Here is an 18,073-nt window from a genome sequence, read left to right on the forward strand (position 1 = left end):
AATTAATTAAAATCAAAGGTATTAAAGCATCTTATACCTATATTGAAGACATATGTCTTTCCTGTAATCAAGTGCTGCCATCCAGAAATACTGGTGAACTGCTTTACTCGTCGGATAACGCATCAGATTTACACACGCGTGCATACAGTAAATCTCATTTGCAAGCAGTTCAAAAATGACATATAAAAATACACTGAATAATAAGAAATGTACTTACAAAAAAGTAGTTTCCAATGTAGGACTTCTTTAATTACATCATTATATTAAATACCACCATTAAAAGTCATTGTTATAAAGATTAAAAATTTATTATTCACAAAATTGAAACGGAATCGTACAAGTATAACGACAAAATGTATATATTATATGTACATCTTTTATGCGCTAGTCATTACACAAATATTATTTATCAACAGAATTGCACGGATATACGAAATTACGATACAGAAGTATCTTTGATATTAATTTGCGATATTCGAATTTATATAATCGACGCTTTAATTATATTAAATACATAAAAAATTGATATGAAATAACAAGAAAGTATATCAAGAGATTTATATAATTATTTAACTAACTTCTATTATATGTATATATTATATGTATATATCTCAACCGTTTTTCTTCTTCGATCTCATTACTTCTTTCTTCATTATCATTTATTGCCATCGTTGTCGTACAAAAGCCATTATGGAAAAAAATCGAAATAAAAACAATGATAAATTGTCGTTCTGCTAAAATAACGTTCCACTAATTGTCATCGATTAATTCCCGAAATGGCTCTCGACGGGATTAACGAAGTTACAGTCCAAAGATACACGGAGTATCCCAAAAAGCGTACACGTGTCATACATCGCGAAACAATGTAATTAATTTAAAATCGAAATCGTCGTTTCCTTCCGCGCCTCCGATCCAATCGCAGGGTTTCGTCCGAGTCACAAGGGAATCCGCAAAATGCTGAAAAACAAACGATACACGGTATGAGAACAAGTATATGAAGAAGGCCGAAAGAGACGTGTGCCAAAGAACTCGGTACTAAGATGAATTTAAGGGTCAAGGGCTTCGGGGCGCGAGCTCGACGTTATATTTAAACCGCTTATAAGCAACGAGATGTGTCGCGGACACATGTTGCAGCTGTTTACATTTTCCTTCTGCAGTTAATGAGTGCCGATTAATATTTGCACGCAATCGTCGCGATCATTGCGAGCTATTACGTTTCAAAGACAGAGGAAAATAATGCTATTATATTTCATGAAAAATTCTCTCTATATTGTCGTACACTCAACGACGGAATAAAAGAAGATATTAGATAATGCCTATATTAAGGCATATGAGTATTCTGTGACTATTTCAAAGCACTCAGAAGCAAGATTAAGCTAAATCATTAAATCAAGTAAAGATAAAAAAATATGTTTTGCCCGTTTTTGCTAAGAAAATTTTCTTAAATTTGGGAAAAATAATTTTTTATTTTATTCAATTTATTCTGTTACTGTACAATACACATCCACATATATATGTATTATATAAAAATATATAGGATATATTATATAATATATCTATCTTTAAGCACAACATGTGTCTTCTAAGTTAAATTAAAAAATTTTTGTAAAAATTTGTTAATATATATTTAAAAACGATTAATTTTCGTAATTCTACCAACAGCATTATACAAGTTAGAGAAGATCATATTTCAGATTCGCAAGAAGAGAAATTTGCGTGTTTAATGGCCAAGTATAATTATGTTAGAGAGCATGAGAGAAACGCGAATTGGGAATGTGGATCGAAATAATTATCACGTCTTCCATTACTCAAGCCCCGGAACTCAAGCGCACGGTCACATCGGTAACAGCCTTTAATTTACGTCAGCGCAATCACGGGACATAAACGAGGAGAACCTCTTGCGCACGTCAACGTCCCACGTCGCCTCTCTCACGTCAGGGAAGGTACCCGGGCAGGAACAGCCTACTGACCGTTCTGCTTCAGCAATTTTCGCGTCTTGAAGCCACGGAAGCCGGCCTGAATCCTCGTCGCCGCGGCCTGAACGACCTGCTGCCTCTTCCGCACCAGGAAGCCGCGAATGCCCGCCTGGATCTTCGTCGCCGACTTCTCCTCGAGCGCCTCCCGAGTGCTCTGTCTCTTCAGCAAATGGTCCTTCGGCTTCGTATGCTCCTGCTTCTGCTGATTCCGCTGCTGGTCCTGCAGCTGCAGCTGATGATTCTGCTGCTGCTGCTGCTGCGGACGACGACGCTGCGTGGATTCCTTCAGCTGCTTGCGCACACGGTACCCGCGGAAATTGGCCTGGATCTTCGTCGCCGCCGTGTTGGCCTTCATCGCGTCGGCGTCCTCCTTCGGGGTCTGCGACATGAACGGAATTCTGAGTCGGTCACGCGAAGCTCCGTGTCTCGGTTGTTAAAGCCCGTCCGATCCGAGTCCTCCAAGTTGTTTCACAAGCGAAGGCCGATTCCGCAGAAACTCGGCGTTTTCTCCCGAAATTCTTTACAAAGAGCGTTTCCGGAGAGAGGTTCGCGTACCCTCAGCTTATTTACAAAGCTCGATCCCAAAAGCGAAAACAATTTCAAGTTATTCTTGATTATTTGTAAAGATCGTTCCCGAGAGAACGGACCTATTCGAGAGTTTCTTCTGGCGATTTATCGGAATCGCATTCCAAGGAAAGCCGAATAAAGAGAGAGAGATGAAGATTCCTGAATTATTTTTAAAAATTTATTTCAAGGCGGAAGCGAGGTGATCTTGTGGCTGGGGTAATATAATCCCTCGATTATTTATGCTCTCGCCAACGGAAATGGGACGCACAACCACCTCAGGATACCTTCGATCATCTATAAATATCGATACCAGAGAGAAAGAGAAAGAGGCTTTTTCTTTTGTAAAGATTCTCTTCAGAAAGAAAACCCACAATTCTCCCGATTATTTCGCAGTGTCGATCGTGATCGAACATCCGCGGTGCGAATCGCAGGAAATAATTGTGAAAACGGACTCCAATGGATTCTGGATCTACGATGATCTATAAGTATTCGATCTATATCGATCCGAGAGAGTAGACGGAGCCTGACGATCTTCCCGATTCCCCGGATAGCGGGAATCTTATCTCACGGGGGATGATATACGAAGACGCGAACGATCGTTCCTCTTCGCAGAACACTTTCTCGCTCACTTCCGATCGCCGCGTCCGATTTCCTTATCGCGCGTCCTCCTGGCCAGAAGCGGAATGGGAAACTGACGGCGCGAATGGATGCGCGACAAAGAGGCGCGCGTCGACTCGACGAGCGTGGTTTATCCGCCTCGAACGAAGGATAGATCTATCACGCATGCGTTCTGCTGATGATAAACCCGCGTGCGAGAGAGGCCCGCGTTCGGTTCTCCGTGCCGTCGATCGCCTTCACGTCTTGTTTCACGCATCCGAGGATGGTTAATTTCGTACAAAGTTGGCAGAGGGTGAGTGCCGATCGTCCGATAGCTGACGGGACGGCCTTCGCTTTTAAATAAAGCTAAAAACGCGAGTGTACTGGATTTTATTCTCCTTACGAGAAAACTGAACCAGAAAAATGTGCGGCTGGAGAGCAATTCGACCTGCCATTAAACCGTGCATAAAAATTTTTTTTTTTTTTTTTTTTTTCTAATAGGTATTTATCCCATTTTGAAAAATTCTACCTTACCTTTTGTGTGTATTATTTTATATATTAATATCTTATATGTATATTATATTTTCAATTTGATAGTGAGATAAAAAAATGCGGGATTTTTTGAAAAGCCTCCACGTTACGTGCATTTGCAATTTTTAAGCATCAAATACCTGGATACTTCTTCACTTTTAAGGCACAATTTTCATTCTTATACTCTTGTTTTTCTGCGACACGCTCGTTCATTGAGAAATATAATGTAAACGATTTAATTTAGGGAACTTGATATGATACACTTGTTTGAGCACCGTTCAGACATTCATTCTTCCACTTGCGGCTTGATTGATCGCGTCGTGTCATGGGGAGAACGCGCTGTATTGGGGAGCTCGCAAAGTGTTCGTAATACATCGCCCGGGACACAGCATTAATTTCGGTCTCGTGAGCGCGGTCTCGATATGCGCGTCACAGTAAATTCGTCGTCCTGAGGCCAATATACGCTGATTGATGATTGATGCACGCGAGAGTGTCGACGAAAGTCCGCGTGCGTGCGCGCGTGCGGCCAAGAACATTCCAATTTGTTTGCGTCCGCCGTTTGATCTCGGGCGCGTATTCGCGCATAACTCTTCACCGATGCTCGTCATCACGAAAATATACTCGCTCGAACGATACGCCCGCCGTCGTCCAATCGACCGGCTCGGTTACATCGATAACGATCCCGCGTTCATAGATCTCCGCGCGTACCCGCGACGCGTTTTGTTACGCGGGTTCTCCATCACGTATCTCGCGTTCAACAAAATGTTCTCGTAAATTGTATCGTCGGTATTTGTAGTCGTTTGTTAATTAATATTATTATTACTCGTTAGATTAGTTTAAATTATATTGTAATGTTGAGATTTCACGATTTAAAATTGCACGGTAATCTTACACGTTCTCCAAGTTAGAGAAATGGATATGTGCATGATGTTACTTATCGTTACAGTTGAAGTCGAGGGATTGAATGTCGTTAGTCAACATAAAATTTTCAGACAAAAATGATATTTGCAAGTTCTGAAACTGCAATTTTTCCAAAAGTATGGAGTAAAGATCACTCTTTTCTCACTCGATGTAATATTAATAGCCAGGAGAAACGTTTGCAAATTCTAATATAGTATAGACATTAAAGTGACGTACATATTCGCTATTAATAAATTGAAGGCGCTCTCTAGAAAAGAGAATCAATTTCGTCATTTTCGATTTTTATTAAGGACGCTTTCGTGGTTGTGAAAATCGACGAAAGATCGAGTTGTTTATTCTAGAACACGTACAGAGATCCTTAAATATGAATAAGAAAAAAGATGTTATACGATCCAGATATCTTCTCGACATTTTTCTCGGAATGAAGTTATTTATCTGCATGGCCCGCAGCTGCACTCGCGCGTTCGCTGACTTCGCTTACCTCTTAAAAATATCAGACGTATGTGACAAAGCTGCGGCAGCGGATCGCTCACGACTATCGGTGATCGATTTTGAATGATGTACAATGTATTTGGTCGACGATGGTCACCACGAGGGATAGAAAGGAAGAAAACGGCTGCCGCGATAGATCGCGATGATGCCTGCGCGCGAGTGGCGGCAACGACGACAACGACGACGGCGTCGTCGTCGCGACGCCCGGTGACGTCACCGCGACGTCGTGCCCTTACCTTGGATCCCCGCTCACTGGACGGTCGCGACGGCCACGATACTGATCGCCATCCGTTTCTCTCTCTCTCTCTCTCTCTCTCTCTCTCTCTAGATCGCGGCAGGCACTAAAAATATGTACCAAGGTCCGTATCCGAGCCGCTTGCATTCCGCGTGATCCAAATGCAAAACATTGTCGGTCCAATTCCGAAGCGTTTTGATCATTACGGACGCAATTAGCGACCAACTACGTTCGAGGAATACAAAAACTTCACTGTGACGAAAATTTCTCAGTATCGCGCTTCCATTTTCGCGCGATTTTCTCGGAACTACGATTGGATGGCAAAGATGCAAAATGTTAGAAAATACGTAAAGCGAGAGATTTTCATCTCAATTCAAGATTTTTGCAAGTCGTGCAGTTAATTCATGAGCCGTAATTGTGCAACAGAAACGTCGGGAATATCTTATCACCGAGAATATGCTTAATTCGCAACTTTACAGCTATATATTTATATACTGTTTACTAATTGATTTCAATATTTTTATGTGATAAATATTCTAAAGTAAAAGCGAATTGAGTTATCTTATATATGCAATTTATTGTTGCTTTTTGCATATACAAAGATATATTATATAATATATTTTCAATCTATTTAAAAAGCGGGGAAAGACCGTTCACTTGTGTAACAAAATTGCGAATCTAGAACTCGCGTTGCATTTTCTTCGTATTTAAATTAATAACTAAACGCTATGTGTGTCATGATCTCGTGTCTACTAATAGTATTCCTGAGAGATACCCTTCTCGTACCGTCTACCTGTATCTATATAAACGAGTCAAAAATCAGGCACTCCAGATCCTACAAGAGTAATATAAAACACAAGTGTGCCTCTTATAAAAATATCCTGTGCAATGAAATTCTAATCGGAGAAGCCAATTGATCGATCAATACAATTAGCGACTCCTGCCCTGCTTCGTATCAGCCCACGCGTCTCTACGAATGTATGATTCACGTCTTATCGTCCTTCTCTTCTTCCATGCGTTCGCGAGATATCTCGTTAGACTTTTTATTCGCATCATCCTCGCTACGCAAATCGCTCACTCCGACGCTCTCGGAGTTGCGAGCGGATTCTTGTCCTTCAGCTCCTTGTTCCCGGTCGCCCGTTGCACTCGTGGCCCTCGGCGACATCCCTAAATCATTCTTCGCGTCTTCGAGGGCACATTCTTCGGACGGCATCGAGCTATTTGTATCCAGCGAGGTCTTCGGCGCGGTCGACGATTTCGCCGAGTCCGACGGGACGGGGTCGTCTAAGCTGGTTAGTTCCTCGATCACGACGCCCTGTGAATCGCCTGGAAGGGCCAAGGGCTCCCTGAGACTGCCCTCGCCAGAGGTCGTCGAAGGACGAGCTTCGTCGGTACTCTTCTTCGTACTCTTCACCGTGTCATCGTCCAGAGGCAAGGAATCCATATTGGAGCCCAAATCCTCGACGCTGGTTATGAAGTTCAGATATTGATTCTCGTCGTCTCTCGGATAGCCCAGCATCTGCAGGAAGTCCATGGGCTTCGCTCCTCCGACACTTGCATTAAAATCAGAATGGGAGTTTTGGCTGACTGAGAAGTGGCAATTGCGGGATGCGTCCGTCAGCAAGTGCATTACGATCGGAAAAGTGGGATCGACGAAGGCGTTGCCTTTGTGGAAACTCGTCCCGTGTTCGCTGTCGCGACTGTGAGAAGTGGCGAAAGATGTTTACGCAAATATGATTTTAATTTAAGATGCCAGACAACGAATAATATTTGAAGCATAATAGACGGCATTCTTCATACGAGTTATTACTTACGCAGGATCACCCCCGTTGGCGCTAGATTTCGTAGTATCAGGTGGATTAGCTTCTTCTATGTCAATCTCTTCGTCCGAAGAATCATTCGAGATGACTGAATTAATCTTACTATTCGTCAGATCGAAAGGAAACAACGGCACAGAATCGTGAAACTCGCCGGTATGTTGAAGCCGACCCGTCGCGAAGGCATTCTCCAACGAAAGTGTCGTATTCCGCAAAGCTTCCTCTCGTCGAAGACGTCTGGCTTCTCGTAGACTCAAAGTATCTTGCGGTACCGCTAGACGACCGCTCTAAAGATTAATAATTAAAATTCAATTATATTATGATTTATATTGAAAAAAGGAAAAGCATGTTAATCAATTAATCAGTTATTTAATCACTATTTAAAAAAAACACTTTTGCTTATTAAAGGAGAATGATAAATAATTAGCATAAGTAAATTTTATTTTGAGACATAAAGTTTTTAAGAAGACATAATAGAAACAACGTTCGCAAGACCGTGGACGTCAATTCTGATTTAAGAAACAATTATTTTAAGGGACGAAAACTCGGGTCTATCTGCCAAGCCGGTTACTGCCAAACCGCCTGTTGCAATCACGAAAGCGCTGACGTTTAGCAGTGACCCGCCGCTTCCTCCTTTACGTAATAAACTTCCGACGGGCGTGGCGTGCGAAATATTGCGTCCAGCTGTTCGGTTCAGTAAAACAGAGGAAAACCGACGGACTCAATTCCGAGATCGGTTTCAATGCATTGAATGGCCTAGAGGCCCTCTAGAATGGCCATGTGCAAAATTATCGTATTCCATTTAGAATGCGATAATGGCATAAGAGATTTTATTAGATTTTATATACTTATATCACACAATTTATATTAATGTTTTTATGCAACACGTTAATCTTCTATATAGCTATATAACCGCTATATTTTATTATTTTTAAATTTGAATTTGAATTATTATTATTTTATCCTTGATAATATCAATAATTATTTTTTGAACAATCAAGGCTAATTTATTAAAATTGATCAAGATTATTATAATTATATTTACCGTAACTGTCTTCTGCGTCGATGGAACATTATTCGAAACCAATTCTGATCTCAAACTTCTTCGCTCGCGGCGACGCGTTAAAAATCCCCGGATACCTTCAAAAAATTATCTTTATTACTTATCTATCAAATTACGTCATAAATCTCTAAAAATAATATTACTCTACTTTCTAATCTCGATGAAATTAATGACATTACGATGTTATTTATATCCGCGACCTCTTAATTGAACTTTCTTGTTGCTTTCTGATTTTATTATATTAAATGTAGTATGAGTTTATTATTATATTTAAGTGCCGTAAAAGAGATAAGAAAGTTGATAGAGAGTTATCTATACTGCTAACGCGACATAATTCAAGAATTGACGTAATTTTATCAAAACGCTGCGCTTTACTCACAAGCTTGAATTTTTACGACCGCAGAGTGGAAATCGTCTTTCTTCCGTATAAGCGATTCGTCCGCGACGATTTCTGGCACATCGGCAACAATCTCCATCCTCTCGTCTGTACTCGTATTGGAATCGGAAGCTTCGATTACCGTTTCCACGGTCGACGATTTCGTCTCTGTGGTCCAATATCCGAAACGAGAACGGCCTTCCACCGATTGCTCCGATATTGCGCTTGTAATTGGCCCGTGAACACTCTTTAATCTCTCTATCTTCCCTGAAAGATCTTTAGTTTTCTCTTTCTTCTCATTTTCTGCATCTTTTCCTGTCCGTTCGTCAATAATGGATTCATCACGCGTATTTGGTTCAGTCTCCTCGTGTCCGTTGTCGTGTTTCATCGACTCGTTCAGCGAGTCTTTCCTGGACTCTGTTACTTCTAGAGGCACTGCTGTCACACCTACGATTTCTTCCTCCATTTTTTCCTTTACATTTTCTTCATCACTTTTACTTTCAATTTTTAATTTTTTTTGCTCGATTTCTTCTTGAACGTGCAGTTTTTCTTGCTCGATTTTTTCTTGAACGTGCAGTTTTTCCTGCTCGATTTCTTCTTGAACGTGCAATTTTTCTTGCTTGCATTCCTCGTGCGTTTCTAGTTTCTTTTGCTCGCATTCCTCGTGTACTTCTAATTTTTCTTGCTCGTATTTCTCCTGACTTTGCAACTCTTCTTGTTCAACTTTTTCCCGCTTTCTATTCGGGTCTTCAATTTTACTGCTTTGCCTTTCTGGAAGCTCTTCAACACTCGCTTGCTTCTCTTCAAGTTTCTCCTGAATATCGGTACGATCCGCATTTATAATATCAGGTTTACTTTGAACTGTAATTTTTTCATCCGCCGTGTCGAGTCTATTATTTTCTTCTAACAATTCTTGTTCAAATTGTGCTAAAGGTGCAACTTGTGAATTCTCTGTACATGCTTCCTCCGCCACTTTCGGTTTAATTTTTTCAGTTTCTTTGTTCATCATCGGACTTTTCTTATCGTTATTATCTTGGTTGGTATCCACCACGTTACCTGATAATTCGCTACTCGCTTCAGTTCTCATTACATTATCTATTTTATCTAAAGAATCTTCGTGATCCTTCTTTTCTCGCTCAACTGACATCGAATGCATAGATTCTGACAATAGCTGATTAGATTCGTCGTCCACATCTAAATTACTCTTTTCAGATTTTCCGCTACCTTTTTTCAAATCTAATTTTTCAGTGCGAAATTGCACATCTTTGTCCAACAAATCTATCAATTCTCTCGCGATTTCTTCCTCGCTTCCTAATTCTTCTGCCTCTCCTTTCTCCCGCAAAAGCGAGCCGATTTGTGCAGCGTCTTCCGATGAAGCTCTCAAACCAATACTGTCCTTCTGAGATCGCGCTTCATCCTCCAAGTTGATTTCCGTAGACAACGGATCTTTCCCCAGCCACTCATACTCCGCGTGTTCCGCGCGATACAATTGATCAGCCTCCGGAATCTCTGATTGCAAACCACTCTCTGTCAACTCTTCAGCGACAATTTCTTCTTCGTGATCGGCCGAGGCCAGCCGATTCACCAACCTCTCGTCCGAAGTCAACGGCTCGATCAAAGACGTCGTGGCGTCGCTCTCCCTAGGACTGCCGTTGTCCTCCTTCTGCGTTCCGTTTTCCGTTATCTTAAAAGACGACACCGTATTATCCTGGAGCGAATCTAGGTTTAGTTCCGGCACTACCGGTCTGCCTGGACTCGGGCTCTCGATCGATCGATTGCTCTCCGCAGTACTCTCCTTCACGTCGCTCGACGTGGTCGTGTGGGTGCCCTGCGTACTTCCGCTCTCTTCCGACGAATTCTCCGGCGCGCTTAATTCTACCGTGACTTCTGCTCTTCCTTCGTTTGTCACACCAGTATCAACCGTTAAATCTTTAGTGTCAGACAAAGACTCATACTCGAGAACGCCAGGAGAAGAAATCTCCTCAGCATCCTTGGATCCAATTGTCCTTGCATCAGTTTCTTCAGTTTCCTCGTGCTCCACGATGTCTTCCAGCATCGCAACCTTCTTTATTTCTTCCTCTTTTACCGTCTCTTTATCATTCTTCCTTTCTTGATGGCTCTCTATCTCTTTTCGTTCGCCATCTTCTTTCTCTTCCTCTTCTTCAGCCTCTTCTCTGATCTTGTCCAAGTCCTGATGAGCAATCATTATGTCCTGGCTTGGTTTTTTCACGCCACGCATAAAATCGGTATCGACAGGCAGAACGGCGGGTTCCGGTCGAATATATTCTCCGAAAACCTCCATGACGGATCCATGCTGATCCTCTTCCCGTTTTTCGTCCTTGGAAATCTCTTTAGCCATATCGAAGCGTGTAAGTGACTCCTCTTTTCGACTCGTTGGTTCCAACTGATAATCCTCGTCCTCCAGGGTAACGGGAGAAGGGCACGGTCTGTCCGGGATGATCACAGTCGTCACGGAATCGGGGATCTCGCAGGGAGAACCTTCGCTGAGAACATAAGAGTACGGGACCTCTAAAGAGAGCGGCATCGTCACTGGTAACTTGTCACTCTCGCGTTTCTTCCGCGCTTTCGTTCTACCGTTCTCGCTCGGAAGATTCGTTGTGGGACATTTGCTTTTGACCGTAGTATTTCCGGAAGTTGTACCCTTAGAAAATCCATTCGCATCTGCATTTTCAGCTCCTTTTTTTGACGTCGTTGTATTATCACCGTCTGTTTCAACTACTTCAGTAATCTGAGAATCTTTGCTATGCGATCTTGGATTTATAGATTGCACATTTTTTACATGAACTTTAACCGCTAATTCTTCTACTATTTGATTGCCATTTGACAATTTTTCGTTCATCGATTTTTCAGTTTTATCCATTGATCTCCCATCTTGCGCTTTTATCTCATTTTCTGTTGCTTTTGTCGTTATTTCCGTTTGGTCAGTCGTCTTTTCTACTCCGTTCTTTAACACTTTTGCTTTATTCTTTAAGTTCTCTTCTTCATTTCCGGTCGCCGATTTTTTAATTCCATTCGCTAATGTTTCTACTTTATTTCTTGAATTTTCCGTTTTATTAGTCGACTCCTTTATTTCACTCTTAATTTTTTCTTTTTTATTTGTTAATCTTTCTTCTATATTTAAATCTTCCGTTTTATTTGATGTTTCTGTTACATCTTTTATCTTTTCTATATCATCCGTTCTTTTTTCATCGTCGTTGTTCTTTTTCCTTTTCCCATCGTCTTTATTTATCGGTATTTTTTCCGCGTCCGTCGACTTTCGTATCTCACTCACGGCCTCTTCCGCCTCATTAGTCGGCTCTCTCGCTTCATTTATCTTCCCGTCAGTCACCGACTTTTCCACTTGGCTCGTCATTTCGCCGATGTCACACGTCACGACCTGTTGGCAAGCCAACGCTTTCTCAATACTCCGTTCCGCCATCTCGATTTCGATCAATTTATCCTTCAGCCTATCGAACGCGTTCTCTCGTGCGGGATCCGCATTATCATCTTGAAGTTTGACTTCGTCTTCATCAGGTTCCAACGAATCTGGCCTTAGCGGCACCACGTTCGCCACTTCCGGTGTAACGTTTAAACTATCCCTGAAGACTTCCTCCGATCTTCTCCCTTCTTCCAGTTCCTCCAATTCCTCAAACTCCTCAAGACTTCCGCGTTTCTCGTCGAGTTTCACCAAAGCGTCTTCATCTCTCATACGTTCTTCGCCATTGATAAACCTTACGTCCGACGTTAAGTCCTGGCGAACATTGCCAGAATCCTGCTTCGCATCTACGATCGCATCTTCGTTTACAGGAAGGACCGCTATGTCTTCCATATCACTCGTAATGTCGTGCATCGTCGAGGCCTCCTCCGCGTCCTTCGAGATATCCTGCTCCTGCGGTTTCCTGGCGGAATGGTTGCCGTTGTTGGACGCCGTCGGCAGGACCGGCAAGGACAGCTCGTTCCTCTTCTTCGTCGATTTGGGAGCTTCCGGTGAGATGGGCGGCAGCGTCAGATTGTCGACCGAACCGTTCTTGCTGGCGCTTCTGGAATTCCTGGATGACCGCGGCCTCACGACCGGCAGGGAAACGCCGTTCGCGTGATCTCCGGAGATCTCCGATTCCGACGGATCGCTCCCGGCAGTATCGCTCCTGCGAGCACCGCCCAACTCGGATGTCGACTTCGAGATATCTTCCAGGATGCTCTGCGTGGCGGTCAGTCTCGCTTCCAAGGTGTCGCGCGTCGCGCCAGACTCGTGCTCCAATTTATTACCATGCTTCGAGTTGTCGTCGACCTGATCGACGACGCCGAAGTCGCCCGTGCTCTCGCGTCTTCTCGATCTTTTGCCCGATCCTGCGCTGCGCCTCCTGAGTTTCTTCTCCTCTCTCTCCGCGTTCAGAATCGTCTCGTCCCTTCCGAAAGAATCTTCCACCTCCTCTTTCCTCACGATATTGGCTCTCCGTTCCAGCCCGTTACCACTCTTTTCTCTTCTGCTTTCTTCTTCAGCGCCATGTCTCCTCTCTTCTCGAACGTGCCGATGAAACGATTCCCCGTTCCAGGCGAGGTCGACCGATCTCGAACGCTTTCCCCGCGGTTGTCCGATCTCCTCTAACTTCTCTTTGATGATCGGCGCCGCGCGATCGATCACCTCCTGCACCTGTTCCACGTACGTAGGCGATCGTAGGACCTCCAGACTCGCGGTGCTCGCGAATTTGCGCAACACATACGCCCTGATTCGATCCATGCTAAGTGCTCTCGACGATACTTTCCTCTCGGAGGAATGTTCGGAGAGTCGCGCGTCCGGTCTTCTCTCCTTGCTTCCGGTTCGAGCAATCGTTTCACGGCTTGCACCGTCATTTTTAACGATCGATCTCGCATGTCTGATAATTAAAAGAAGAAAATTCAGACAGATCCTTTTGCGTATATTAAATTTGCTAAAATATTTATCAAAATTATTATTATAATATTAAATAATTAGATTATATGTATATATAATAATTATTTAATATTATAATTATAATTACATTAATATAATTATCATATTAAATAATTAGAAAAGAGGTATTACAGTGAAATAAATTATTATACCCATCTTCAAGTCCGGTCTTGGCCGCGACTTCTTGTTCCGTTTCGGTCTCGGACTCGGTCTCGATTCGGCGCACCTTCTTCAGCGGTCTCCTTGCGGACGTTCTACTCGAGCTCGTCGTTGTAGCACGTTCGACCTCCTCTTCAGGATTTTTGTCCTTCTTGGAAACCCTCGTTTTAGATCGCCTATCTCCTCGAATCCCTTTCTCCACACTATCGGCCGCCTTCGACTTCTCCCCGCTCAGCTTGTTCTTTCTGAGTTCCTGCTTAATATCTTTAGTCTGAATATTTTTGCCGGGACCGTGAAGAGCGGTCATCTGCGAGATGATCCTCGTCGTGCGAACGTCCGACGTTGTCCCGTTGTCCTTTGATTTCTTCGAGGTTTTCTTCGCAGTCGCAGGATCTCGCGAGCACGTCTGCTTCGACGCTTTTCGATTTTCTCTGCCGGTGGAAACGTCCTCCTGACTCTCCTCCACGTCGACGAGCACCTGTTCACGCCTCTCGAAGATCTCGATCTCCTTCTCCAAGGACCAACCGCCGTTGGAAGGTCTTCGCTGGGTCTCCTTCCTGGGCCACAGATTAAAATCGCGACTGAATTCATGGTTGAATTCGCGATCGCTGTACTCCTCGGCATGGTACTCCTCCCGCAGCTTCAGCAGCTTCTCGAAGTGGCGGGCCGCAAAGACGTATATGTCCTCGGGACGATGACGCAGGACCTCCCTTGTGAGACTTTCGACCACGGTCGCAAGACCGTGGGGCACCCGCGGCGCGATGAGGTATCCTGTGCCAGGACGCAGGCTGGGACGATCGATCGGCGGGGTCGGGCTTAGCATCGTGCCACTTTACTATTGTTTTCGATTATTCTTCATCTATAGGTGGAGTTTCGTCATCGGCATTCCTTTCACCGCGACGTATCGCATCGACGCATCGCGGAATATCAGCCTCTTCTTTTTCAAAAAACTCTTCCAGAATAATTCGTTGCGTTCTAGATATTAAAAATCGAAAAATTATAGGATTAAAAATTAGGATTTGCCTGCGTGAATTTTAAGGAAATGCGACAGGTCTTATAATCTTCTAATAGTTGAAAAAGTATTCGTCAAGGCGGAAGATCTTGTTTCTCCTTTTCTAAAATCTTAATTTTCTGGGACACTATGCAGAAAGATTTAAGAATTAATTTCAATTTTCTAGATGCAATTTTCTATGTGTAAAAAAATAACTTTCTAGTGCATTTGTGCTATATCCCTTAAGTTTCAAGCCATACTTCCTCTACGACAGACGATTAACTTCGACAGTTTATTAACAGAATTTTTCCGAATATATACTTTTCTCTTTTTTCTTTATTCGGAATTGATTTTCTTACTTGATCCAAATCCGGAGCTCTACGATCTAGCTACGTTCTGTACAGCAAAACGTATTTATTTGCTTTCGCGCTGAAGATGTATTTCATATATATTCAAGCTAGCTGGGTGCGGGGATACAATAATTGCGAGAGAAAAATATTACAATCAATTGTAACGTATATATTTCTTCTTGCAGAAACGATTACAGTGAGTTACAATATGCGTGTATATGTGCGTATCGAGGTGCAACGTTCATCGCGCGAGTCAACGGGTGCTCGTAATTAATTCCGTCTACCTGCCAAAGTGCGAGAAACATAAATTGGAGCGATATCGTAAATCGCGGATATATCGCTGGTCTTTCGCACGTTTCCGTAACCGGATGTACCTGCTGCAGGAGGGAACGAAACGGGAGGGTTGGCCACCACCGAGCGAGTGCATCTCCGTGGCACAACTGAATCACCGACACCAGCCTCGTCGGCGCGGTGGTCGATGCTTGTCCATTGATTAGTTTGCCCTGACGCACGGCCACGTGACTCCGCCGCAGAATTATACGCGGCTTAAACCATGGAACCGGGCCAAAAGCGAATGGAATAATAATGCGGCCTACGTAAACAGGGTGCTCGCGGTCGCCAAATCTCTCTCCGCCTTTCCGACGATCCTACGAAACGACACGGTTCGATTGCGATCGGTCACCCGTTACGCGGCTGGAAATATTGGCCATTTAATAATGCAACCGCGACAGTATACTCATGTAAGTTTTATGCAGCCCGGGGACGGAAACTATCGTGGATTTCAGGATTGGGAAAACCTGCAAAAATATCAAACGTACCCGAAAACTGTATTAAAAACAGCTACAAATCTCAAATTATATAGATACATTTGGCTTATTTTACGATAAATATGTCGCATTATATTTATACAATTTGATACAATATTTAACAGTTTGATACAATCAATTTATTTTGCCTAAGTGTACAAAAAGAATAGAGCTCACTCCATTCTTCGTTTGAATAAAAAAGGTCATGCTGATTGCGTCATTTCTTTGAACTGAGTCTTGTTCAGAGCATACTGCGCGAGAAATTCCAGTTCGAGAGGATGAAGCTTTTCCGCCGGGATGACGAGGCAGTGTAGCGGCGATCCCAAATCCACCCGCGTCATATCCTCCAGGGAACAAGCGACAATGTGCTGGTCCTCACAGCCCACTCGCGCCAAGCCCACCGCCAAGCTCTGGTGCGTAAACGCTATTAAATGCAAAAAAAGTCCAGAAATAATATATAGGTATATTATTAATTATAACAATTATTATTTATATGATTATTATATAATTTGTGATCGTTATATTTATCTAATTTATATGATTATTACACGATTATTATATCATTTGAATAGATGTACTTGTCACCGACCTAAATCTTTATGTCCATCCTGAATCTTATTGTCGAGTATAGCTATCAGTTGACCAGCAGCCTCATTGACGCTCATGAATCTCGGAGGCATGTACTCCTTTTTTCTCTTCGTGATACTTTCCGAGGTAGGCTCCTTAACTTTGATGTCCAAGAGACAGAGTGTGTGCAGCCCTCTTTGTCTATTAGAAGCTATCTTCTCATAAAAGCTATCCGGCTGCCAAGTGTCGGTCCAGTATGGAATCGAAACGATTTCCCCATATGAATACAGTTGCAAGCCACAGCAACCAACCGCAGTCAGTATCGACGAATTGTGTATAACTTTCACCTGACGAGAAGCATAATATTCTTAAATAATGTTTGTCAGATACGTGTGAAAATGTAAAACAATCCTGATGTTTCTCAGAAATAATGATTCTAATAAATCTCGCTGTCCCACCCACCTGTATGTCTTTCTCCTTCGCACGCAGTACCAGATCCGTGTGCGTGGTAGCCCCGAGAGGGTCTCCTACAACCAGAAAAGCCACTTCTTCGTCCTCTCTCTTCGGCAGTATCTCATCTGCGTTACTCTCCACCAGCTCGCGGTCGGCAACGATCAAGGAACGTCCGTAGAACTGCTCCTAATGTAAGATACATATGTGCAAATTACATCTAATACATTTCTAAACTGAAACTTGAATGCTACGCGAAATTGTGCGTTATCCTCGACGTTTAGGTGATACGAACCAAGGCTTCTTGCTGCACTGTCAAGACAGAGGTATAAGATTCCAGGTACACGCGGTCACATTTCCTAATAATCTCGAGCCCTTTCACAGTGACGTCCTTCGCGTCGCCTAGACCTAATCCTATCAAGTAAAACATGATTCCCACTTGTTTATCCTTGTCATCTGCTGTTCCGCAAAACATACATCTTTCATTTCAGGTTCTGAACCACGTTGTCGAGGATTCGTCTTTTCAACATGTGTTCCAATGTGTTCCAAAACGCGCGCGCAGTGTCGCCAATGAGAATAGCGATTGGCTACAAAATCTCTATTGTTAACATTCTTGCATTTTTTTGGGGGGAGTTTTATCCTCGTGTAAGAATTTGCGCTAAATATATCTTTATTCGATTTTAAGCAGAATTCGATGTATCTTCTATTTGAATATTTTGGGCGCATTCAGCAAAACAAACTCAGTAGCAATTGAACGTGACGGGCTGATGCATAATTTTACAGATGGATAGGATAATCTCTCATTAATTTAATTAGCGATTAAAAAATTCAACCGGCAAAATCGCTTAAGTCAAAATCAATAGTATAGCTCTATACAATTCGTTATTAATTTTATCTGTTCTTCTTTCCACATGTTAAACACCAAGAAATTATTATAAATATTATAATAATAATTCTATCTTATGTTAACAAAATAAAACATAAGTGTTATTTGATAAAAGTGAATGCCGCGAAAATCATCAAGGGACTTTTAAATTCTTTCCGGGGCAACACTGAGTATCGCGCTGAATATAAAACCCCTTGCACAATAGGCGATAGCGATAGAATTGCCGACAAAGGTATAGCTTTGGGCCAATTTCACCAACCACAGTTAGCTTAACCGACGGTTAAAGTTAGCAGGATTGACCAATAGAAAGCAGGGTGGAATGGGTGGATTAATTTCTATTGGTCAATTCTGCTAACTTT

The 18,073-nt window shown here is 42.8% G+C and overlaps 3 protein-coding genes across 4 annotated transcripts; all 3 read right to left on the reverse strand.

The window, feature by feature from the left end:
• Positions 1 to 283: 283 nt before the first annotated feature.
• LOC139820992 (uncharacterized) lies at positions 284 to 3,224 on the reverse strand. 2 transcript variants are annotated; one of them, XM_071791653.1, is made up of 2 exons: positions 1,971 to 3,224; positions 284 to 957 (listed from the first exon to the last, which is right to left on the reverse strand). In XM_071791653.1, the coding sequence occupies exons 1-2, from the start codon at positions 2,362 to 2,364 to the stop codon at positions 875 to 877; spliced, it is 477 nt and encodes a 158-aa protein (XP_071647754.1). In that variant the 5' UTR covers positions 2,365 to 3,224; the 3' UTR covers positions 284 to 874. The 2 variants fall into 2 exon arrangements, with proteins under 2 accessions (XP_071647754.1, XP_071647762.1); XM_071791661.1 differs by having other exon boundaries at positions 1,896 to 3,222.
• Positions 2,132 to 15,524, reverse strand: LOC139820944 (uncharacterized). Its single transcript, XM_071791566.1, has 6 exons — positions 15,290 to 15,524; positions 13,658 to 14,803; positions 8,579 to 13,449; positions 8,182 to 8,276; positions 7,134 to 7,423; positions 2,132 to 2,355 (listed from the first exon to the last, which is right to left on the reverse strand). Exons 2-6 carry the CDS (start codon positions 14,485 to 14,487, stop codon positions 2,328 to 2,330), a joined length of 6,114 nt encoding a protein of 2,037 aa, XP_071647667.1. The 5' UTR covers positions 14,488 to 14,803; positions 15,290 to 15,524; the 3' UTR covers positions 2,132 to 2,327.
• Positions 15,525 to 15,878: 354 nt separating this feature from the next.
• On the reverse strand, positions 15,879 to 17,991 carry Dph5 (diphthine methyl ester synthase). Its single transcript, XM_071791630.1, has 4 exons — positions 17,124 to 17,991; positions 16,841 to 17,017; positions 16,401 to 16,725; positions 15,879 to 16,235 (listed from the first exon to the last, which is right to left on the reverse strand). Exons 1-4 carry the CDS (start codon positions 17,301 to 17,303, stop codon positions 16,015 to 16,017), a joined length of 903 nt encoding a protein of 300 aa, XP_071647731.1. The 5' UTR covers positions 17,304 to 17,991; the 3' UTR covers positions 15,879 to 16,014.
• Between the last annotated feature and the right edge of the window lie 82 nt (positions 17,992 to 18,073).

This window comes from Temnothorax longispinosus, chromosome 1, assembly GCF_030848805.1.
Source record: "Temnothorax longispinosus isolate EJ_2023e chromosome 1, Tlon_JGU_v1, whole genome shotgun sequence".
NCBI lineage: Eukaryota > Metazoa > Arthropoda > Insecta > Hymenoptera > Formicidae > Temnothorax > Temnothorax longispinosus.